Source organism: Ochotona curzoniae, unplaced genomic scaffold, assembly GCF_017591425.1.
Source record: "Ochotona curzoniae isolate NIBS_2020 unplaced genomic scaffold, NIBS_Ocur_1.0 contig_1014, whole genome shotgun sequence".
In the NCBI taxonomy this organism is placed as follows: domain Eukaryota; kingdom Metazoa; phylum Chordata; class Mammalia; order Lagomorpha; family Ochotonidae; genus Ochotona; species Ochotona curzoniae.
The window spans coordinates 2,740,270-2,764,177 of NW_024464920.1; the positions used below are offsets into that span (position 1 = coordinate 2,740,270).

At 56.7% G+C, this 23,908-nt stretch overlaps 1 protein-coding gene across 4 annotated transcripts in view; it reads right to left on the reverse strand.

Moving 5' to 3' along the window:
• Positions 1-2,211: 2,211 nt before the first annotated feature.
• GALNT6 (polypeptide N-acetylgalactosaminyltransferase 6) overlaps positions 2,212-23,908 on the reverse strand; it is a 37,643-nt gene continuing 15,946 nt past the window's right edge. For all 4 annotated transcript variants that reach the window (XM_040979319.1, XM_040979305.1, XM_040979298.1 and 1 more), the window contains exons 5-12: positions 14,571-14,720; positions 13,899-14,133; positions 9,873-9,990; positions 8,535-8,735; positions 8,090-8,221; positions 7,427-7,528; positions 4,243-4,395; positions 2,212-3,534 (exon numbers count right to left, since the gene is read on the reverse strand). In XM_040979319.1, coding sequence (XP_040835253.1) covers positions 3,421-3,534; positions 4,243-4,395; positions 7,427-7,528; positions 8,090-8,221; positions 8,535-8,735; positions 9,873-9,990; positions 13,899-14,133; positions 14,571-14,720 — 1,205 coding nt within the window. In that variant the 3' untranslated portion in view covers positions 2,212-3,420. The remainder of the gene's footprint in view (positions 3,535-4,242; positions 4,396-7,426; positions 7,529-8,089; positions 8,222-8,534; positions 8,736-9,872; positions 9,991-13,898; positions 14,134-14,570; positions 14,721-23,908) is intronic.

Here is a 23,908-nt window from a genome sequence, read left to right on the forward strand (position 1 = left end):
TGTGTGCCAGGGGTCCAGGTACTTGGACCATCTTGTCCTGCTCTCCCAGGAGCATTAGCAAGGGGCAGGATCAGAAGCAGAGCAGCTGGTGCTCACACTGGTGCCCATAGGGGATGCCAGCCCTGCAGGTAATGGCTTCACCTGTTATACCACAACACCAGCGCCACGGAATGTAGACTTTTCTAAGTGCACAAGGTCCTGGGCAGTCGTCTAGTTTGTGACACCATATACAGAATAGGAAAGTTTGTCCCATAACTGGGGAATTCATTAAGGAGAGCAGGTTACTTGAATGGGGTTTTACACTGCTATGGAATACCATGCGGCATTTTCTTTTTTTAATTTAATGAGTTAAACTTCAATGAAGGGGCATACAAACATGTCCTGGAGCTATTAAGTGACCCGAGCCAGCTGCCCGCAGTGTGGTACTGCGTGATTTCATTCTGGCGGTCATTAGAAAAGGAACAAAAGGGGCCTCACCAAGCTGAGGCAACGACGAAGAGGGACCATGATTTTTTTTTTTTTAAGATTTATTTATTTTTATTGGAAAGGAGGATATGCAGAGAGGAGGAGAGACAGAGAGGAACATCTTCTATCCAGCGGTTCACTCCCCAAGTGACCGCAACAGCCAGTGCTGCGCCGATCCGAAGCCAGGAGCCAGGAGTTCTTCCACATCTCCCACACGGGTGCAGGGTCCAAGGCTTTGGGCCGTCCTCGGCTGCTCTCCCAGGTCACAGGCAGGGAGCTGGATAGGAAGTGGAGCTGCCGGGATTAGAACCGGCACCCATATGGGATCCTGGCGCTTGCAAGGTGAGGACGTTAGCCACCACACTATCGCGCCTGGCCCAACGGGGATCATGATGTGAATTAGGAGGTTTAAAAAACCTATTTTTCTCTATTTTTGGGCTTTTCTTCACAGAAGCACTTTTACGATGAAAAATAAGGGGCAGGCATGTGATGTAGCAGTCAAGAGACAGTGTGGGATGGTCCCATCCGCTACCACAGTGTCCACTGTGAGTCAGGGTTCCTTTACTTCGGACCCAGCTTCCTGCACCCCGGAAGCAGCAGGTGGTACCTTAGGGCATGGCTGCCCATGTGGGACACCTAGACAGGGTCCTGGTCTTTGCAGCTGCTTTTTTTTTTTAAGGAGATGGGGTGGGGAAAGGGTGTGAGTCAGCGGATAGGAGCTCTTCTATCTGTCAGTCTGACTTGGAATAAATTAAATGGAAGTTCTGGGTGACGGCTATTTAGGGGCAATACTCTTCAAGTGGGGACCAGCCCTCAGGGGTTCCTGGAGCCATGACCTGGTTATCTGGGCTGGTGGCTGGGTTGTGGAAAGACAGGGGGTGCTAGGTTGGCACTTGGCACCGACAAAGCCCAGAGGGGTGGGTTTCAAGGTAGGGCACAGGTGTTGGCTGAGGGTAGGGCCAAGTTTCTGGATATGCCCCCTGCTGTGCCCTCCCCTCTTGCTGACCAGCCCTGCTCCTGGACTGGGTGGCCTACGTTCTCTCTCCTGGAAGTTGCTCTTAGCCAGCTGCTCCCAGGGATGCATGGTGCTTGGGGCAGCCCCTTGGGAGGCACCTGCTGGCACTGGGGTGCCTCAGCTAGGCTCTCAAGCTAGCTGAGCCGGGGGTGCTATAGATGGCACAAGGGCTCCTGTGTGGAAGCCTGCTGCTGGGCATGGAATGAACACCAGGATGTGTGGGTGTGGGGGCCTACTCAGGCGGGCCCCTGCCCACTCTAACTCAGGGCAAATGCCCCGCATTCCAGCACTGTTCTCACCTCTTTAAAAACCTGGAGAGGTAAGAGAAATAGCTTTTTGGATGCTTCTTCATGGAGCGTGGGATCCCAAGAAGGCAGAAGGCCCAGGATTCCGTGGCTTCCACAGCCATCGCCCCCATCCCCATGACCCAATGTCCCTTTGTCCGTGGCTGCTGTGCCATCTCTTCTTCCTGCATTACGGGGGCTCGGGCCCAACCTCACTGCTTTGCCAAGCAACCCACCCTGACAACCCCATGTGGATGGAGCAACTGCTTTAACTCATTCTCCATGCTTCCAGGCTCCTAACTTCCACATGCCCTTGGGCGGGCATCTCACGGGCAGAGGGACGTCCTATTCCATCCCCTCCTGTGCTCACACGCTCGATTATAGGGCTGCGGGACGTGTGGAGATGACAACAGTGGCTACAACAGAACTGTCTAGATGACCCACGGGTCTTCACAAGGCAGGTGCCGAGGGACACAAACTCCCTTCACCAACGCCAGAAACCTTTATTTGCAAGAACAGTGTTCCCTTTCCTTCTGTAGCATCCTGAGGGCCCTGGTCTGGGGACGGCAGAGGCGGTGTCTCCCCCCACCCCCATCAGGGGGCCGCTGTGGTCCTAGCGCCCCCCCCCTTGCGAAGACTGCTGCTGCTGCTGACGTCAGAGGCAGCCTCCTGGAGAAACTTCTTGAACAGCCAGGCTCACTGCTTGAGGAAGAGCTGCAGGCACAGCTCTTCCGATGCGGGCACTCTATACAGGCCCCCAGGACTCTCCTTGGCCCTTCCCGAGGTCCCAGCTGCCCACCTCTTGGTGCTGGCATGGGACAAATCCAGTGGCTGTGGTTTCACGCCATGAGAATATGGCAGACGGCCTTCGAATGAGAAGTTCAGAGGCTGCGCGGGACCCTGCCCTTTCCTCATCTCTCTATTTTCTGTCAACTTTAAATAAGGGAGTTGAAGGGGTGGGGGAGGTCCTAGGACTTCACCTTGACAATCACTGGCCCCAAGAGCTTTTCTGCAACACAGACATCCCAGGATTGCCCCAACAGGGCCTACTGTCTCAGGCTCTGTGGAGCCAGCTGGCAGGCCGTGAGCAGCAAGGCAGGTGGAGCAAGGCAGGGGGGCTAGTTCTCTTGTGGTGCGCTAGAAAGAGCTAGCCCCAAATGCCCCGGCTCCCCTGCTGGCTGTGGTCGCAAACCCACAGTCCTTCAGCCTCAGCTTTCCTATCTGTGAAATGGGCTGGCAGCATCCTGTTCTGATTTTCTCACAGGTGTGCCATGCAAGTGAGGATATGGTTGCCCTCTGTCTGCATGGTTCAGTAGACTTCAGGTCCCGGGAGCTGGGGCCACTTCAGCTGAACACGCTGGCTCCCTGCTGTCTGGTGCAGGTGAGTGGGATGGAGGGTGCGGCTGGGCAGGCATCCCTTTTGAGGTCAGCTGAGCTCTCTCCCAGCTGCCCTGTCTGCGTTGCCCAGCCAAACCTCCTAACCCCAGAGGTGGAGAGGAGCAAACAGGCCCAGGCTTGCTGCAAGGACCAGGAGGTACCGCCTTGCCAAGACTGGGTTGAGAAATTCATCCACAACCAAGAATAACAGCACCTTATTTCTGGAGAGGCTCGCAGGGTTTTGGGGTGCAGGGGTCCCAACTGGGGCCAATCCGAGGCTTAGACAAACAGCCAGAGTTGGTGGGGGTCAGTGGGATTGCAGGGAGCCATGGCTGGCTTCTTGTCCCTGGACGTCAGGCAGGTGCCAGATGCCGAGTTCCTGATGAGCTGATCCTGGAAGACGATGGAATGAAGAGTCAGCATGGGGAGCACCACGCTGGGACAAAGGAAGTCCAGGTGGGCTCCCGGGCAGAGCGACATCTTGCCTGCCTCCTGCTCTACAGGGCCAGCAGCAGGCCCAAAGGAGGCCCGGGACCACCTTGGCTATCCTATTTCTGACTCCTCTGGGCTCCAGGCCCTTGTTATCTCAAGTTGGGGGTCAGAACAGGCTGCAGGTGGAGGTTCCTGAGGGGCAATGCTTTGGGCTCAGCACTGTGGGTGATGGGAGGTATCGGGGGCCCATTCTAAAGCAGGGAGGTGTCGTGCACGCAGCCACTTGTTTAGCTCTGTGCCCCATGCCTGCCACTCACAGCCAACCTGGCTTCAGCAGGCGCACCCACTTGGACACAGGGGCAAGCCTGGCATGGCGTCTGGCACACGGGGCAGACAAGAACCCCAGAGGATTCCTTACCTTCTTCTATCTGGCTCCAACCCCCAAATGCTCAGCCATCTCAGGGCTGGCTGGGACTGCCACCCTTCCCTACAATGAGCCTACCTTCCCATCAGTTGGCACCTGCCATCCCCCAGGCCCCAAGAACCCTGCCTGTGGTCCAACACACATTTGCTGCATTCGCGCTGGGACCTGAGCCCCCCTGGCAATGCATGGCAGGAGCAGCAGGTCGGCTCGCCCTGGGCTCTCATCTTGCTGGGTCCTGGCCTCACCTGGGTCAGTTCCCACTCCTCGTCCTTGGGAACTTGGCTGTTCTTGCCAGTAAAGTGGCAGCTCCTGAGGCCCAGGGTGCCCGTGCCGGCGTGTAGACACAGCTGCTTGGCGATGTTGTGACGTAGGTCCTTCTGTGTAGTGTACTCAAAGTACTGACAAGTCGAGACAAGAGGAAGTCTGAGTGGCAGGTGGAGGTATCCCTGACCCCTGGCCAAGCCACCTGCCCCAGAACACCACCCGTCAGATCTCCAAAGCTTCTGTGATTAGGGTGCGCCCCCCCACCCCGGACCCTAGAACACCACCCAGCGGACCTTCAAAGATCCATGACGAGGGTTCCACCCCCAGGAGGAGTATCATATCTGCTTCAGAATGGAATAACAGTTCCTTAAATTATCTTCTTGAAATCTGTTTAAGATCTGGGAGGACAGGGTTGTGGAATGGTTGTTAAAGGCACCACTTGAGGTGTCCGTGCCCCATATTGGTGTACCAATTTGGGTCCTGGCCACTCTACCATTGTTGTTGTTGATGTTGTTGTTTCAGATTTATTTATTTTATTGGAAAGGCAGATGTACAGAGAGGAGGAGAGACAGAGAGGAAGATCTTTGATCTGGTGATTCACTCCCCAAGTGGCCACAACAGCCGGTGCTGCCGATCTGAAGCCAGGAGCAAGGAACTTCTTTCCAGGTCTCCCATGCGGGTGCAGGGTCCCAAGACTCTGGGCCGTCCTCGACTGCTTTCCCAGGCCACAAGCAGGGAGCTGGATGGGAAGTGGAGCTGCTGGGACTAGAACCGGTGCCCACATAGGATCTCGGTGCCACTTAACCACTACACTATCGCGCCGGGCCCACACTCCACCTTTTTGAAAGAATTATTCATTCACTCATTTGAAAGGCAGAGTTATGGAGTAGGGGAGAGGATAGAGATCTTCCAACCACCGTGATGGCCAGGGCTGGGTTCATCCGCGTTTCCCACGTGGGTTTCAGGAATCCAAGCACTTGGGCCATTCTCTTTTACTTTCTCAGGTGCACAAAGAGACAGCTGGATCACAAGCAGAACAACCAGGACTTGAACTGTTACTCATGTGGGAAGCTGGAGTTGCAGGCAGAGGTTTAACCCACTGCTCTACGACGCTGACCGCCAGGCTGTTCTGTTTCAGATCTGGCTCCTGGCCCATGCACTCGGGAACCAGCAGATGTGGCCTCAAAGGCTTGGGCCCCTGCTGCCCAGACGGGAAGACTGGCATGAACTTCCTGTATGCTGACTTTGGCCTGGCTGGTCCTGGCTCTGCTTCTGTCTGCAGCTTCCTGCTGACATGCTCCCTGGGAAACAGCAGGTCAGGGTTGATGGTTCATGCACTGAGGTCCCTTCCTTGCATATGGGAGACCCGGGTGGAGTTCTGAGACCCTGATTATTACGGCCACTTGGGAAGGGAACAACAGCTGAAGACTCTCCTGGCACCTTTTGAATAAGATAAAAAAAATAAACAGAATAAAAATTTTAAATGTCCCCCAACTGGCAAAAATAATTTTCTTTTAAGTTCATTGTAGTTCCATCTTAAGCAACATCTGGGAAACTATGTGTTTGCTCTACTAGTTCTATTTTTTTAATAATAAATAAAAATCATTGGGCCCAGCATAGTAGCCTAGTGGCTAAAGTCCTTGCCTTGGATAAGCTAGGATCCCATATGGGTGCTGGTTCTAACCCCGGCTGCCCCACTTCCCATCCAGGTACCTGTTTGTGACCTGGGAAAGCAGTCAAGGACAGCCCAAAGCCTTGGGACCCTGCACATGCGTAGGAGACCTAGAAGAGGCTCTGGTCTCCTGGCTTCGGATCAGCTCAACTCTGGCCGTTGTGGCCACTTGGGCAGTGAACCAGCGAATGGAAGATCTTTCTTCCTGTCTTTCTTTCTCTTTGTATATCTGACTTTCCAATAAAAAATAAATAAATCTTAAAATAACATCCATTGAACATGGTATGACAGTTCAGTGGCTGAGTCCTCGTCTTGCTTGTGCCAGAATCCCATATGGGCGCCGGTTCTAATCCCGGCAGCTCCACTTCCCATCCAGCTCCCTGCTTGTGGCCTGGGAAAGCAGTCGAGGATGGCCCAGAGCCTTGGGACCCTGCACCCACGTGGGAGACTCGGAAGAGGTCCCTGGCTCCTGGCTTCAGATCGGCACAGCTCTGGCCATTGAGGCTACTTGGGGAGTGAACCAGTGGATGGTGGATCTTTCTGTCTCTCTTTCTTTCTGTAAATCTGCCTTTCCAATAAAAATACATAAATCTTTAAAAAAAAAACCTGCCCATCAACATATCACCTGAAAGTATCTTGCAGGCCAACGGCCAAAGGAAGCAGCTCTAAAGGAGTCTGTCTCTGATTGCAGATGGAGGCATCTGCCGTCTACTTGTTCCCTTCATTTTATTAAAAAAATATGTTTTGACATTTGAGAAGTGAGGGTAGCCAGGGCTGGCACGGGGAGAGAGGCTTTCTGCCGGTTCACCCTGTGAGCATCTGCCACCCCCAGGGTGGAACTGAAGCTCGAGTCCAGAACTTACTTGAGGTCCCCCACCTGCGTGGCGGGGACCCAATGCTGTCCCCTGGTCCCAAGTTCTGCATGAGCATGGAGCTGGGGCGGGAGCCATGCTACGGCATGGCGTGGGCTACAACATCCTAACCAGCGTCTTAACTGCCAGGCCTCCCGTGCCCTCCCCCCACCGACCGCTGTCCCTGCATCCCGCTGTGGGTGCCAGGGTAAACAGAGGGATGGAGACAGGAGGTTGCCAGTGCTTCTTTGGGGAAGAGCTCGGACACTGTGGGGCTTGGGGGGAACTCTAGGACATTATTTAGCTGTGCCAGGTCAGGAGGAGGTTGTTGCTTTGGGGTCACTCCTGGACAGAGGGTATACACAGTGAAGGCAGAAGCTGATAGCAGGCGAGGACAAGTGCTCGGCCATCGTCCACTCATCCCCAAAGTCACCCAAGGGCTGGCCTCCTCCACACAGCCTTGTTGCTGCACAGGCTTCCCTCTGGTTGTCTCTGGAACCTAGCCCTGATGCCTGTGCACCCCCTGGATGTCCCCAGGTCCTCCCCCCTCAGCCTGGGTGCCTCCTGAGAACAGGGGTGCTCAGGGAAGGCCACAGGACAGCCCCCCTGCTCTGCCCTGCCTGGCGCGGCAGGACCAGGTACCTGGTTGCCACCGAGGCCGTGGCACGGGTACATGATGAGGGGCTTCCCTCCTCGGTTGTTCTCACCCACGTCCAGGCACTGACCAAGGCCGAGGTTCTTGATCTGCAGGAGGACAAGCAGAGGGGCCAGGCTAGTATGGTCAGCAGCGTCCTACCTAGGATGAATTCCCCCCAAGGGGATGAATGTTCCCGGAGCAAACAGGGTACAGAGTCCAGGATGCTGGGAGCCCAGGATGGGCAGCCTCCAGGGGCTGGGGGCTAGAGAGGAGGGTGAGGCAGGTCCCCACAAAGGCCCTCAGCCAGTACATGGGAGCCCTCTTGGCAGCCATGGTCCTAAGTGTGATCCCAGATGGGGGCGGGGCACTACCTGCCATAAATGCAGAATTCCAGACCCTAGCCCAGCCCTGAAGCAGAGGCTCTGGGGATGGGGCCAGCATCCTGTTCCCCTCCTGATTAACCACCCGTTCCCTGTCTCCTTCCCTCCTCCCTCTTCCCGCCCCCCACCCCCCGCCCACCGGCCCTGGGTGAGTCAGGTGCACACCACTGTTTGAGAACCACTGCTTATGGACTGTCTCCCGGACGGAACAGGGCAGCAGGGTTAGAGTCAGCCCCGCTACTCCATCCGCCAGGTGGGCAGCCTTGAATGTCCCTGGCCCAAACTCACAGCTCCATAGAAGGTGGGGTTCAGATCCGGCACAAACATCTCGGGATAGACATTGTGTAGAAACCAGGAGAAGTTGCGACAGTGCAGTTGCTCCCTGAGCCGCAGCCGTTCCGAGATGTCCCCAAAGGACTTCTGTGGGCAAGCCGGTCCCCGAGGGGCAGTGTCACCAGCTCTGACCTTCCTGTCCCCCTCCCTGCCACCACACAGCTCCCTCACCCGCTGAGATACCCAGTTACTGCTCTCCAGTTCCCGTCCTCTGAGACCCTTGGGCCAGTCCCCCATAAGGGGCTCTCACTGCCCTGTCCTCTGGGGAGCCCTCCAGGGAGACGGCACAAGGACTCCTCCCCTCTTTCTCCAAGATTGGGGGATGGGGGCACGCCAGAGCGGGGAGAGGCCCAGGGTCCTGAACTTTCTCTCCCTGCCCGGTCCCCATCATTCCTCTTACCTCCTGGGCCATCTTGGCCGCCTGCTGGTTCCTCCTATAGAAAATCATCTTGTAGCTGTCCATCCAGACCTCGGCCAGGCGCACCTGGTTGCGGGCGATGACGTTGGTGCCCTTGGGGAAGGTGTGGGGGCTCTTGGTCCGGAACACATGGCCCACCACAGAGCACGGGATGATCTCCAGCTGGCCGCCACACTGCCACACCTGCCACAAGGACACAGGACGAGCCGTCAGCAGGGCGGGGAGATGTCCTCCCAGCCCCTGGGCTTCCAAGGGACCCAGGCAGGTGCTGGAGAAAAGCATGCCCAGGGCTCCTTGCCCAGGCTGTGCCTAGATGCCTGCAGGCTCACCCCGGCCTAAGCAGCAGTGATGGACAGAGCCCCGAGCTTAGCAGGGCCCATCCTGGAGGCGAGTGTCCGTTTAGCCCGTAGGCCTGCCAAGGCGAGCTCAGCCAGATGCTCCTGAAAAGCCAATGGCAGAGTAGCATGTGCTGTTATGGCACAGCCAGCCAACCCCCAGGTGGCCTGTGGCAGGTATGTGGACCCTCAGCACACAAGCTTCCTGGGGAGGCATGCGGGGCGCAGGGTAAAGGCCCCCAAGGCTGGCATTTGGAGGTGGTGCCCAGAACCAGAACATGAGCAGTGGCTGTAACGGGCTGGGGCCCTCCATGGCTTCATCCTCGCACTGGTCACCTCTGGCATCTTTGCCTGGGAGCCCTGTGCTGCTCCTTGCAGCAGCAGCAGACACCCTAGGGCCCCCAGGATGGGAATAGCGAGAGCCAGCATGGGTGGAGTCTCGGGGCCGGACTCTGGGGGTGGCGGGTGGGCAAGGCAGCACCCCTCTTCATTAGGATCCCCGGGACATGAGGATTTGTGGAGCTCCAGCCCTTGCAGAGGAGCCTGCGCCCGGAGTCCCCCGGAGTTCCAGCAGCCACCACCTGCTCCCACAGTTACGACGGGAGCTTGTCCTGGCTCCCAGGGCCGTGCCCTCTGACCTGGAAAGAGGAACCTCATTTTTTTTCCTAAATGAAGGACAGGGACTGATCCACCTTGAGCCTAACCCTCTTCACACAGGCATACACACGCCACAGGAGTCCCGATGTCCCGTCCTTCCGCTTCTTCCCCTGTCACTTCCAGCTGAGAAGCTCTGCCCAGTGACTTGGTTCAAGGCATACATCACAGTACCGTCGGGGGGCAGAGGAGGCGGGAGCCGGCATGGACACCCACCCTCACCAGCTCTGTGTCTGACATCGCTTGGGCTGCCACCATGCACACCCATGGGCACAGCGTCCCAGACCCCCACCCACCCTGCCCCCACCCCGGAAGTGCCTTTTACTCTCACCCGGAAGGACATTTCCACGTTCTCCCCTCCCCAGATCTCCATCTGATTATCGTAGGTACCGATGTGCTCAAAGTAGGACTTGGAGATGGAGAAGAGCCCACCGGCAAACGTCGGCGACCTGGGAGAGAGACGGAGACCGTGTGTGTGCCTTCTGCCTTCTGCCTTCTGCCACCCCCCTCCGCTGGGCTCCCCGTCCTCTTTCCTCCGTCGGGACACGCAGTGCCACTTCTGCCCACTTAGTGTGCCCGCTGTCTCCTTCCAGGACCAGGCAACCATCCCTGTCCTGGCTAAGGTGCTCGCTCATGCCCTCATCCAGGGACATCTCGGGTACCCTGCTCCTGCTGCAGGCCCAGCAGCCAGGAAGCCCAAGGCGGGCTTGCTCAGGCTCCTGCTGGCACTTGGGGCGTGGGCAGCAGAGCGCCCCGAACAAGAAGGAGAACGTGGCAGGAACCCGACCTTCAGGGGCCATGCAGCCTGCCACAAAGTAAGCGGGATTCCAACCACGGAAGAATAACTGGTCTCAGCTGGGCTGGCCCCTTCCTGTCTGTGGGCCGAGCTGCTGGTGCTGCAAGTTTGGGGAGGGAGAAGGACAAAGGTTAGGGCAAGGACACCCCAAAACAGGGTGGAAAGTGAGGTGAGGATAGAGTCTGGAGGCTAGGACAGGAGGCTGGCGAGGGCGCAGGCTCAGGTCCAGAGAGACGCATCTCATGCCGGGAAGGTGGATTCCATGTTGCTCATTTCAGCTGCACAAGATGCTTGTGGAAAATGGAAAAGAAAGTTTATTCTGATGTCAATTAAAAAAAAAAAGGCTGAAATCCACATCATGAGAAGTCTTCAAAAAGTCCCTGAAACCATGTAGCAGGCTGAGTCACTTTCTACAGCGCTGGGATCCCACACGGGCGCCGGCTCGAGTCTCGGCTGCTCCACTTCCCATCCAGCTCCCTGCTTGTGGCCTGGGAAAGCAGTCGAGGGCAGCTTAGAACCTTGGGACTCGGTACCCGGTGGGGCCCAGAAGAAGCTCCTGGCTCCTGGCTTCGGATCAGCTCAGCTCTGGCCATTGCAGCCACGTGGATGGTGACCTGTGCATGCAAGATCTCTGTCTCTCTGTAACTCTGCTTTCCAAATAAAATACAGAAATAAATCTTTTTAAAAACCTTATGAAAAGACGGGTGACAGGTGTTTAGCCTCGCTGCTAAGATATCTGCACCCCACAGATGTACCTGGGTTCAACGCTTTGCTCCAGCTCCGGGCCCCCAGCTATCTCACACAGACCTCATCAGGCAGCCTTGATGCCTCAACATCTCAGTCTGTGTCGGGGACCTGGACTGAGGTCCCGGCTTCTGGTCCCTTGAGGCGTTTGAGGGGTGAAAAGGTACATGGGATCTCTCTTTGTGCCTCGCAAATAAATACAGAAAGAAGAAAAACCTCTGCCTGGGTTTCCAAAAATTCTGGCATCAAAATAAATGCCTTTGGATTCCATTCTCCACAAGCTTCCTGAAAACTGTGCATGCATGCAACATGCAAGGCAGGGGTGGAGCTGAGAGAGAGAGAGCAGGGCTGGGGAGACCCAAGCAGAACACAACGGCGGCTGCTGGGCTTCTGGGCTTAGGCCAAGCCACCTTGGACAGCGTGTTGCTGCCCTCATGTGGCTTCACGTGGTACCACTGAGCAGAAGCCAACAACACACCGGGTCACCCCAGCACCCGCAGAGGTGCCCCACACACACCGGGGTGCTGAAAGAGGTGGCCAGTCCCCACGTCTGGGAGCCTGACTCTGGACACCTGTCACTACTCCGGGCAATCATTTTCTGGGAGAAATGTATATATTTATTCTATTTATTGGAAAGGTAGATGGCTCACTCCCTGGATGCCCAACAGCAGCCGACGAAGGTTGGGCTGGGCCCCCATGAGGACACCCCACACACACCTGCCTGCTGGAAGGAATTGGAGCCGTGAGTCCCCCTGCTCAGCTGTGGCCCTGTCCTGGGATCCCAAGGCAGCCCAAGAAGAGTCTAAGAGATTGACAAGGGGGTTCTGAGTATCCAAATGAGAGCCCCAAAGCCCCCGACCTCCTCTGGAGGGAGTTCCCTTCCACATCTGGTTCTTATCACTCATTCATTCACCTCCCCAACCCCATGCAAATGCCCATCACAGTCAGGTGTGGACCAGGCAAAAGGCGGAAGGCAGGAGCTTGGAATCGCATCTGAGCTGCAGCAGGGTGGCGGGGACCCAACTCCCAGAGCCGCCACTGCTGTCGCCATCTCTGCTTCTCAGGGCATGGCCCAGCAGGAGATCAGTCAGGAGCCAGAGCTGGGAATAAAGCTCCCTCCCAGGGGAATGTGGGAGTCTTCCCAGGCCACCTGCCCACCCCTGGGCTCATTTCCCCCACACTGGGAAGCCATGGCCCAGTGAGCTTAGGATAAATCCAGAGACTCCCCAAGGCCATGGATGTCAGTGGTGGGGAGGAGACAGAGGCCCTGGCTGTGCCACTGTGTGCCTGGCGCTGGGAGCAGGGACAGGGTCTGTGAGTGTCCACACTGAACAAAAGGCATCTATGAACCCAGCCGAGGACAAGGAGGGAGGTGCCATTGCTTCCTCCTGCCCTCTCTTTTCTCCCTCTCTTGCTAACAGGGACAGAGCAGGTGGCCGACCAGGGGCCCTCCTGCCTAGGACACACACCTGAGCCCTTTGGATGGAATTTTGTGGGACTCCGAGCAAGTGGAGGGGCATGAGAGCCAACCCTCTCCCCATCTCAAGCTTTTCCCTCCATCCCCAACCTCTGCTGTCCCCCATCCCAGATGTATGGTCCAGTTTGACCTTTACAGCGCTTGGCCAGAACAAAAATCTGTGGCGCATAGAAGCCAGAGTGTAGCATGCGCCAAAAGCCACTGCCCCGCTCAGTCCATGGGTGACAGCTGTTAAACCCCGCAACATCAGCAACAAGCAGCCAGTGGAGGGAAGGACAGGGTGGGTGGGAGAGGACTGGCAAGCCGTGGGCATCAGACAGGGGCTGCCTTGCCACCTGTCCACCTGCAGTGGGAGGTGGGCCCTCAAGCCTCAGGGCAGGACCTGGCCAGCTGTTGGTTCACGCCCTCAGATGCCCTCAGCAGCCGGGACTGGCCTAGGCTGATGCCAGGCACTTCAGCCACCATGCTACCTCTCAGGAGGGGCATCAATCATGAAGCTGGAACTGGGGGCAGAGGCAGGAACCAACCGAGGCTCTCTGCTGTAGGATGTGAGTGTCCCAAATGCCCACCCTGGATTCTGAGATGTCCATATTGTAGAACCCTAACTGTGTAATTGAAAGTCAGAGAGACAAAGAGAAAGAGAGGAGAGATTTTCCCTCTGCTGACACTTGGGCCGCACTTGGACCCCTGTACCCACAAGAGAGACCCTAACGGCGTTCCAGGCTCCTGGCTTCAGCCTAGCCCAGCACGCTCCATGTGGCCCTCTAAGCAGTGAACCCGCAGGTTGAAAAGATCACGTTCAGTGTCTCCATCACTCTGCCTTCCAAATAAAAGAAAATAAATCTTAAAATATATATATATGTAGTTCTGGACAACCGCCACAGACATCACACTTGAAAATCCCTCAATGATGATCTATTTTCCAACTAACATCAGTGACCTCTGGCCCAGGCTGCCCTCTCCTAGGACAACGGCTATCCAACAGCGTCCTGTGGCCACTGTGCCCCATAAGTGCCTACAGGCAGTAGCCATGTCCTTCTACGTGCAGGGGGCATGAGACCAAGGAGGCAAGGCTGGCAGCGCAGCATGGGCACACAGCAAGAGTGGCTAAAGAGCAGGTGGCAGGCTGGGCGGCTCGTGCTCTGGGCCAGCCTGGGATGCACCCTGTGCCGGCTACACGCCTAACATCAGCTGTTTATCACCAAGACCACGTGTTCTCACCTGGCAAATGCGCTGATGGCAGCGCCCACTTCAGCAGCAGCGAGAGAGAAAGAGCACAAGTCACGTGTTCGACCCGGAACAGAAACCCAGGTGGCGGCTGCTCGACCCCCGGTGCTTACTTGATGGGGTAGGTCTCATCCTTGCGCCGCTGCCTCTCGTGGGTCGGAACGGCCTCCCAGCCGAAGGTCAGGCTCCAGTCAAAGTTGCCACGGCTGTGGACTCTGCCCCTCGGCACGGGCTTGGCAAACTCGAAGGTGTTGAGGTCGATGGTGACGATGTCCGGGCTCACCACCGCCGTCTCATCCTCAGCGATCCGAGCCAGCAGCGGCTCCAGCCAGCCGTTGAAGCACTCGCCTGTGGGGCCCCAGGCGGGGAGGGCCAGGCCATCAGGGTGGTGCCTGCAGCCCCCCAAGTCCCTACCCTCACCGCCCCAGGGGGAGGGCCAGGCTGTCAGGGTGGTGCCTGCAGCCCCCCAAGTCCCTACCCTCACCGCCCCAGGGGGAGGGCCAGGCCATCAGAGTGGTGCCTGCAGCCCCCCAAGTCCCTACCCTCACCGCCCCAGGGGGAGGGCCAGGCTGTCAGGGTGGTGCCTGCAGCCCCCCAAGTCCCTACCCTCACCGCCCCAGGGGGAGGGTCAGGCCATCAGAGTGGTGCCTGCAGCCCCCCAAGTCCCTACCCTCACCGCCCCAGGGGGAGGGTCAGGCTGTCAGGGTGGTGCCCACAGCACCCAGTGCCCCACCAGGGGATATCCCCCACCCCGCCCCAGGTTGTACCCGGTACTGCTAACTCACAGTGGGCATCCAGGAAGGTGAGCACCTCCGCCTGCGCCACGCTGGCCCCCAGCAGCCGGGCAGTGATCAGCCCCTTGCGCTCCGGCTGCCGCACCACACGCACCACCTGCAGCTGCTTCACATACTGCTCCAGCTCCTCCTTCAAGTACTCTGGAAGGGAAGGGGCCACATTGGCAGCTGCTGTGGGCTGGCAGACCCCATCCCGTGGGTACAAGGCCCATAAGAAGCAGAGAGAGAGAGAGAGAGAAAGCTAGCTTCCATCTTTTGGATCACTCCTGCAACAGCTGTGGTTAGGCTAGAGTCAGAACCAGGAGCAAGGAATTCCATCGTGGCCTCACGACGGTGGCAGAGAACCAGTCACCCAAGTCCTCACTTCCTGTCTCCTGGCGTCTCCATCAGCAGGAAACTGCAGCCCAAGTACTGAACCCAGGCCCTCCAATGCGGGGGGCTAGCATCTTGGCTCCCACCCAGCAGCCTCAACTTTCTGGCACTTCCACTGCCCTAGGCATTCCGCTGCAGCTGAGGGCATGGGGCTGGGGCCGCACCCACCTGGCTGGGCGCCCCAGGGACTGCCCCTGCTATTCACAGACTGCGCCCTGGAACTGTCTTTGGTCTTGAATCAAGTGCAGACGCCTGGCAGAGGCTCTCCGATGCCTCCCTCAGGCTCTACCACCCTTCACAGGTGTGGCCACATAGCCAGTCATGTCACAGTGACTCCCCGTGTGCCAGGCTCCTCCGTGTGGGTTTGCACGAGCAAGACGCACACACCAGGGTTGACTTCTGGCTGGCGGTTCCAGCAGCAGCGAGTCTGACTCTAACCCTCTGCCTAAGGGATTCTTCAAAAAGATGAAAACCCGCCAAGCGGCTCCTTCAGTGATGTTTAAAACAAGAATGCATCCCAAGTGCTTACTGCAGCCAGGCCCGGCCCAGGGGGATCGGGGTGCCAGGCTGAGGAACGAACCGTTTGCAGCTGGGCCTGCAGAGCCAAGGCTGTGAAAAGGCCAACCTTCCTGCATTTGAGTCGGGGAGGGGAAGCTTTTTCAAGATAAAATATTTTTTAAACATTTACGTATTTATTTGAATAAGCAGGGTAACCCAAGACAGAGGGCTACCACAGCCAGAGCTGGATCAGTGCAAAGCCAAGAGCCAGGGAGCCTCTGGATCCCCTAAGCCCTTGCCCATCCTCTGCTGCTTTTCCAGGAACATCAACAGAGAGCTGGGTGCGATGTGGGGCAGGTGGGACTTGAACCGGTGCTCGTGTAGGAGATGAGCAAAGATCCGGGTGTTGAACCCAGGCAGGCCTGCCAATGTGGGTTGCAAGGGAGGTCCCGAACCCGGCAAGGGTGGTCTAAGCAGCCGTGCCACAGGGCTGGCCCCCAGAGAAAGCTTGCTGAAGAAGGTAGTGGTGGGGAGTCCCTGCTGAGATCTGCAGCCCCTTCCATCCAGCCCCACTGGCCTGCCTTCTGCCCCATAAGGACACCACGCCCCAGGGCCTGGACAGCGGTTGGGGGGGACACCCCGAGAGCCCCTCTTGGCACCTCTGACTCCAGGAACTCCCCACGGGCCCTGGAGTTGAGCGTGCAATCCTCGGAGCAGCAGCAGCAGAACAGGCTGCCTGCGGCTGCAGAGGCACAGGATGGAGGCGGCCAGCGTGGCTACCTGCTTTGGGAGCCATGGTCTTACGCTACACGCAGGGTTTTGCACACTGGCAGATCTGGAGCTCAAGTTCACGGTTACTGTTGATCCCATGCGTGTTCGGGGATCCCACTCACTCCCTGCTCCTGCGTGTGTCCTCACTGCTTCCAAACACCCGTGTGCCAGGGGCCGAACCGGGGTGGCCTGCAGGCTGGCTTCTGACTTCACCTTCTCCTTAAAGTGCGGTCACCTTGGCAAGGACTAAAGGAGTTTGGGTTTCAAGGCAGTCTGCCGTCTCCTTCGATCACCAGGCCCTTGGGACCTGGCCACGTGTGAGACCTCGGGAAGGGGAGGGATTTGGCACCAGCTGGAATGCCCACATCTGAGTCCCCGCTCTGACCCCTCCGCTCTGGGCTCTGCTGCTCTGCACCCTAGCACGCAACAGTGGACAACAATGGCTCAGGTACCCTCAAGGGATGCAATTCTCCCGAACAGGGCACTCCAGGTCTTCCTCAGTTTTTATGGGTACTGACCTGGCAGTCACCTATACCCCCACTTCCTGCAGGAATGGGGTCTTGTGTCTCTCTGGGGGCCATGACATAAGGAGTTAAAATGAGCTTCCCCAGCACCAGGCGTCTGCATCTTGGGGGGGGGGGGTCTCAGTATGCATCTGTACATGCATTGGCACCCTGGGCACCGAGGGCCTGCAGCCCCCTGCTGGCAAAGAGCTCAGCTTCTTCCCCCAGGGAGCGGAGGGAGCAGCCCCCGCAGGACTGTCCAGAGAACAGGAAGCTCACGGCAGCCATGATAACCCTGGGAGGAAGTGGCTTTTGTGGTGAGAGACTGAAGTACTATGCTGTGAACCCTGACACAGCCCCTCCGCCCACACCTTCCCTCCAGCCCCAGGTGGCATAGCTGCTTTGCAAAGGCTGCCAGCCCCCGGGCCTGCAAGGCGGAGTGCCAAGGCCTGCCTGGCTCGCTGGTTTACTGCACCCGTTGCTGGGCCACGGAGCTGAGCAGGCAGCCACGGATGAGCCTTCCACACGTGTGCCAGGTGGGAGTCATTCAACAGCACCCCCCCACCCAACACACACACACACACACACACACACCCGCCCTCTGGCGACACATGGGCGACACCACCCAAGTGGTTTGACATGTGGTAGCTCCCAGGTCTCCTCCTGGACTAACAGAACCACAACCCAATGTCCGCACTACACCGCACTCAGGACTTCCGGCCCAGATCTGTGCCCTCGCTCTGCCCTCCGCAGCGTCCCTCCTCCCTCCAGCCGCTCCGCCTGGTCCTCTCCCCTCCCCACCGTCACCCTCGCCTCCTGGCCTCAGTTCCACATCAGTGTGCCCAGTCTGTTCTTGACTTGGCTGCTGCAGGGAACAGATCTGAACTACACACCAGACCACACCTGCACAGTGGTCTCTAATTGCACGGCAAGCCAGGAGCAGCCATCTGGTCGACCAGTTGGGTTCTATATCCAAGTATCATGGGAGACTCCAGCTCTGCATCTTGTCAATGCAGACCTTGGTGGAAAGCATTAGTTGGGTCTCTGACACCCATGTGGGAGACCTGAATTGAGTCCCCAACTTTGGCTGTTGTGGCTATCTGGGGAGTGAACCAGCAGATGGAAGTTCTGTCTGTGTGGGTCCACCTGTCTCTGACTCCTGAATAAAAATAAAGAAAAATCAGTGGCCAGTGTTGTGGCGCAGTGAGTCAAGCTGCCATCTGTGATGCTGGAATGGTGACCAAAGGGCCCGAGCCCCTGCCATCCCATGGGGGAGATGCAGACGGAGTCTCAGGCTCCTGGCTTTGGCCTGGTCCAGCCCTGGCTGCTGTGGGCATCTGCAGAGTGAACCAGAGGATGAAAGTGCCCACGCTTTCTCTCTCTCTTTCCCTCCCTCCCTGCCTATTACTCAGCCTTTCAGATAAATATTTAAGTATTTAAACAGTCCAAATAGTAGGATGGTTCCCTACAAGACAAACCAAAAAAATCGAACAGAATGACCACATGGTCCAACAACTGCACTCCTGGGTGGACCAGCAGCATGCCACGTGTCCGGCAGCCTTGCTCAGGGCAGCCACGGGTGGGAACAGCCCAAATGCCCAAATGCCCGTCAACGGACACGGGCATCCCCAAGCCCTGCTCTAGCCACACTACGGAATGTCACACAGCCTCAATCAGCAGGCAGACTGTGACAGAGACCACGACGCGGCTGACCCAAAGCCATCACCCTTAGGGTTTGCCCCACAACAAAGGGCAAAAGCTTCAAGATTCCTCTTGTGCGAAGCCCCATGGTGGTCAGACGCAGAGGACAGCGGGTACCAGGGCCTGCAGGCAGGGCAGGGCTCCTGTTCAGCAGGCATGGAGTTCCCCTCTCTGCAAAGGAGAAATCTCTCCGGAGGACAGTTGTTATGATGGCTGGACAAGCCCAGGAATCTATCTAGTGCCACTGGACCGTGCTGCCAGCATTCGGAAATGGTAAAACTGGTGACACATGTAAAGACCATACGGCGGGGCCATCCCTTCCTGGCACTTCTCTCATCTCCCCTTGCACCTGCACCGGGCCTCTCTGCCCCATTGGCAGCGAACCTGGGGCCTCTGCACACACTGCCTGCCCTCTGGGCACTCAGAATAGCTTCGCTTGGCTACGTGGACCTCAGGAAGACCTTCCCCATTCATGGCCTGTCAGCCTGCATTCCGTACTCCTTCCGCCCCTGTTGAGTTTCACACCGATCATCATCTGGGATTATTCACTCTGTCTTCCCAAGTATAAATGTCTGCTCTAAGAAGACAGACTGCTTGCCCAAACGGACCAGGACAGCGTTCCCGGGATCCGACCCAGGGAAGCAGCAGGTGGCTAACAAATGCTGAGGCATCAAATCAAGACACGCCTGCCTTCATGGACTTTCTTTTTGTGGTGGGCTGTCCCCTTCCTCCCTGGCACTGGAAATCTAGAGACAAGAGCATCTTTCCTCGTCAGGGTGACTTCCCAGCTCATTTTTCTTTTACTTTCGTCTTATGTCCCTACCTGCCGTATCTTGTCCAGCCTCAAACCTAACTGCAATTGGGAACTTTTTGGCGAATCTCCACAAAAGGGTAAAAGAACAAACACATCAGAGGGGTTCATCTACCATCCGCCGGCCCCGGCTCAGGGGTTGGGCCTTGGTCCATAGTCTCAGACCCATTCCTGGTCACTCTCCATTTGTAAGTGTCATGAGCAAACTGGCAGATGAAATGACATTTTGGAATAGGAGACTTTATGGGGAGAAGTGAAAAAAAAATGTGGAAATGGAAACTTTTTTTTTTTACATAAAATTTAAGCCATGGGAATGAAGCTGCTGCTTAGGATGCCCATGTTAGCATCCCACATCAGGGCGCCGGTTCGAGTCCCAGATGCTCCACTTTGATCCTGCACCGTGCTAAGAATGCCCCTGGAAAAGCAGACTGCTCACACGGGAGACCCGGGCGGAGTTCCAGGCTCCTGGCTGCACCTCAACCATTGACGCTATCTGGGGAGTGAACCAGGAGATGGAAGATCTTTTTCTCTTACCCTCTTTCTGTCACTTTATCTTTTGAATAAGTCAATAAATCTTTTTAAAAGCAAAGGTAAATAAGTTGAAGAAACTTTTTTTTTTTTTTTAAATTGAGGACACACGGTTAATAGAGGCAGTCTCCTGTATTATAACCCAAACACAGAGCTAGGGCTGGTGCCGTGGCAGAGCACACCAAGCCTCTGTCCATGATGCTGACATCCCATGTAGCTGTTGGTTCGCGTTCTGGCAGCTCCACTTCCCATCCAGCTCCCTGCTTGTGACCTGGAAAGCAGCCGAGGGCGGCCCAGAGCCTTGGAACCCTGCACCTGTGTGGGAGATCCAGAAGAAGCTCCTGGCTCTGGCTTCAGATTGTCCCAGCTCTGGTCAGTGCAACCATTTAGGAAGTGAACCTGAGGATGGAAGGTCTCTCTCTTTCTCGCTCTCTGTCTCTACAAATGTTTCAAATAATAATAATAATAAATCTTACTAAGGAAAAACAAAGCCCATACAGAGACAAAGAGAGGTGTGCTGGCCACTGTGCCTGTGTAACAGACCCCGAGAAGTTGGGATCCAGCTAGAATCAGAGCCCCTCATCGGCTCCTGGACCACAAAGGGGGGCCTCGCAACAGTGGGGGCAAGGCACAACTCTTCAAGAACGTCCTGCAGCCCTGTTGCCCCCTCACGCCTCGCGGGAGCCTCAGGAGGCCCTGAGGGGAACTGCTGCTCCCAGTCTTGACCAGGGGATACGGAGCAGGGAGACCCTGAAATGTTCCCACATGTCCCCTGCCCCGGCACAGGGCCCACAGACAGCATCCTTTCTGATCTCATGGCTGTCTCCCTTCCATCCCCTGACCAGTCCCACCTCCTCTCTGTTCCACAAGGAGCCTGCGTATCAAGGGGCCTGGTCACATTGCTCCTCTTCCTGGAGCTAAGGAGTATGCCTGCCCCCCGCCCAGCCCCCATCCACCTGCTGAATTCCCGCAGGAGGGAGGCCTGGGCTCCAGGTTCCACAGCCTCCCCAGGGCAGCTCAGGGCTTTACATAGAATATCCCCGTGGGCACAAGCGCTCCTCTGGCCAGCGTGGACTGATTCCAGAAGCCGGTAGAATGTGCCAGACCAGGATTGACTCCTGGCTGCTGTGCCCTCGGTTCTGACTCGGAGGAAAGACACACAAGGCCCAGGGCCTGGCACGGGTCTGCGCCCCACCCCAGACCATGGGATCAAATGCTCAGACACTCACGGTCCCAGGGCCACCTCCAGCTGCCCTGACAGGTGGACAGAGAGCGGGGACATTGTATCTTGGCGGGGACACAGTCCTCACTTGTTGTGCGTTGTAATGAGAGCCGGTTAATCTGATCAAACAGTCAGATGTGGGAAATTTTATCCTGCCTTGGGCTGCCCGGATTTCTGTCCCTTCACACTGAACGGCGATAAAAGCATCTCGCAGTTTGCAGGCCATCCACGTACGGCCTCTCTGAGGGTCGACAAATCCCGGGCATTCCCGCAAACACGTGGGGGCTGCCGATCGCTGTGTGCCGTTGTAGCAAGGGGCATACAGCCTTCTTTTTTTCTTTCTTAAGATTCATTTACTACTCTTGGAATCACAAAGAAGAATCACAGAGAGAGGGAGATGCAGAGAGAAAGATCTTCCATGCTCTAGGAAACTCCCCAAAAGGCCACAATGGCCAGGGCTGAGCTGATCTGAAACCAGGAGCCAGGAGCTTCTTCTGGATCTCCCAAGTGGGTGCAGGTTCCCAAAGCTTTGGGCTTCCCTTAATTGCTTTCCCAGGCCGCAACTAAGGAGCTGGAAGGGAAGTGGAGCAGCCGGGATACGAAACGGCATCCATATGGGATTTTGACACTCGCAAGTGGAAGATTAGCCTATTGAGCCATGGCACTAGGCCTGGGGAGTGCCGTTTTCAACAGACACAGACAGAGGCCAGGCCCCAAGAGGAAAGCATGCCTGCTTGAGGTGTTCATTTACATTTATTTATGAAACTCATTTACTTATAAGCGTATTTATTTGAAAGACAGCTAGAGACACGTTCTCCATCAGCTGGTTCACTCCCTTAAAGGCCTACCGAAGCCAAGCCAATGTTGGAAGCCCAGAGCTCCATCCGGCCATCCCACATTGCTCCCTCCTCAGCGCTCATTAGCTGGAAGGCGCAATCAGAAGCAGAGCCGAGATTCCAACCCAGACACTTCAATGTGACACACCGGGAGTTCTGCACCAGTGTCTTTGTTGGGCCTGGCACGGTAGCCTAGCAGCCAAAGTCCTCACCTTCCACGTGCTGGGATCCCACATGGGCGCTGGTTCATATCTTGACTTCCCATCCAGCACCCTGCTTGTGGCCTGGGAAAGCAGTCAAGGACAGCCTGAAACCTTGGGACCCTGCATCTGCGTGGGAGACCTGGAAGAAGCTCCGGGCTCCTGGCTTTGGAAAGGCGCAGCTCCAGCCACCATGGTCACTTAGGGAGTGAATCATCTGATGAAAAATCTCCCTGTCTTTCCTCCTCTCTGTATATCTAACTTTGCGATAAAAATACGTAAATCTCTTTTTAAAAAAAGAAGATTAATTTTTTAATTTGAAAGAGAGACACAAAAGGACCTTCCGTCTGCTGGTTTACTTCCAAGTTCACAGCCAGGGCTTGGGCAGGCCAAAGCCAGGAAGAGCCAGAAGGAGCCAGGAGGAGCCAGGAGGAGCCAGGAGCTCCAACTAGACTTCCCACATGCATGGCAGTGACCCAAGCAGCTGGACCATCCTCTGCCTCCTTCCTGGGTGCATGAGCAGGGAGCAGGATCAGAAGTGGAGGAGCCGGGACTTGAACCAGCACTGACATGGAATACGGGTGCCTGGAGTTCCACAGAGCCTGCTCTTAACCAGCATCTTAACTTGGTGTGTGAGACACCTGTTCAGACAGGTGCTTCTGAGATGTTGCAAGCGGCCCTTGCGAGCGAAGCCAGGGAGGCAGGGAAGAGACAAGCCTAAACTACAGCACACCATCTCAGGCTTCTGGGTCACCACCACGTCTACCCTAGGCAGGCTGCTCTCCTCTGGGTAGATTGGCTTTTTTTTTTTTAAGTGAAAATTTTACAGTTCATTTATTTATTTCAAAGGCATAGAGACACAAAGGCAGAAACAGAGAGAGCCCCTATGTGCTTGTTCACTCCCCAATGGCTGAGGCTGAGCCCGAACTCAAGTTGTGTGTGAGCTAAGAACTCAGTCCCAATCTGCACCGTGGGGAGCAGGCACCCAAACTACTTGAATCATTACCGTTGCCTCCTGGGGCCTGAATTTGCAGGACACGAGAGCAGCGTGGGGACCCGAACCCAGATACTGTGATCTATGGCAGGGTGGCATCTTGATAGGGACATCAAATGCCTGCCCCACCGAGGCTGCTGCTGCTGCCAGCCTGCCATGTGGCTCTTGTCTGCCTGGTCGGGCACTTGTGTCCTGTGGCCTCGGGGTGTTCTGGGTGATGAGGGCCAGCAGTTTGGAACCCTTTAGCACCTGTGGTCCAGGGGTGGGGGTGTGAAAGGGCTTGGTGTGACAGGAGGGACAACTGGTATACCTGCCCCTATGCCATGGCCATCAAGATGCCCTGAAGGCCATGCCCCTTTCTGGGGGCCTCCTGCTGGCACCACTTGTCCACCACACCCTCTCACTGCATCCCTGCCCTGGCGTGGCAAGTGCTGCTCAGTGGCCTCCTTCCCTGGGTAGATGGGGGTTCCCTGAGGACAGGGATTTCATGGGGCTCTCATTCAGCTGTTAACAGCTTCGGCCCCACTTCCAGAGCACCGCATGCCCAAGGGCAGGAGAGAGCTGGCACCAGATGCCACCTGCAGGAAGACGCCCACATTACTCCTGCCTCAGCCGCTGTGCCCAGCCTCTTCTTGAGTCATGGCCCCTACAGCCTGCTCCCAGTGTTGGTAAGAACTTTCTTTCTGGACTCTGAGTCCTCGGCCTCTGTTCTGGCCCATCTCCTTTCCTCCAGCTTTTGGTCCAGAGGTCACGACACTTAGGTCCCACATCGCAGTGCTCAAGTTCAATTCCCAGCTCCAGCTCCTGACTCCAGCCTCATGCTCAGGCAAACCCGGGAGGCAATGATGGCGGCCCAAGAAGTCGGGTTCCTGCCACTCAATGGGAGATGCACC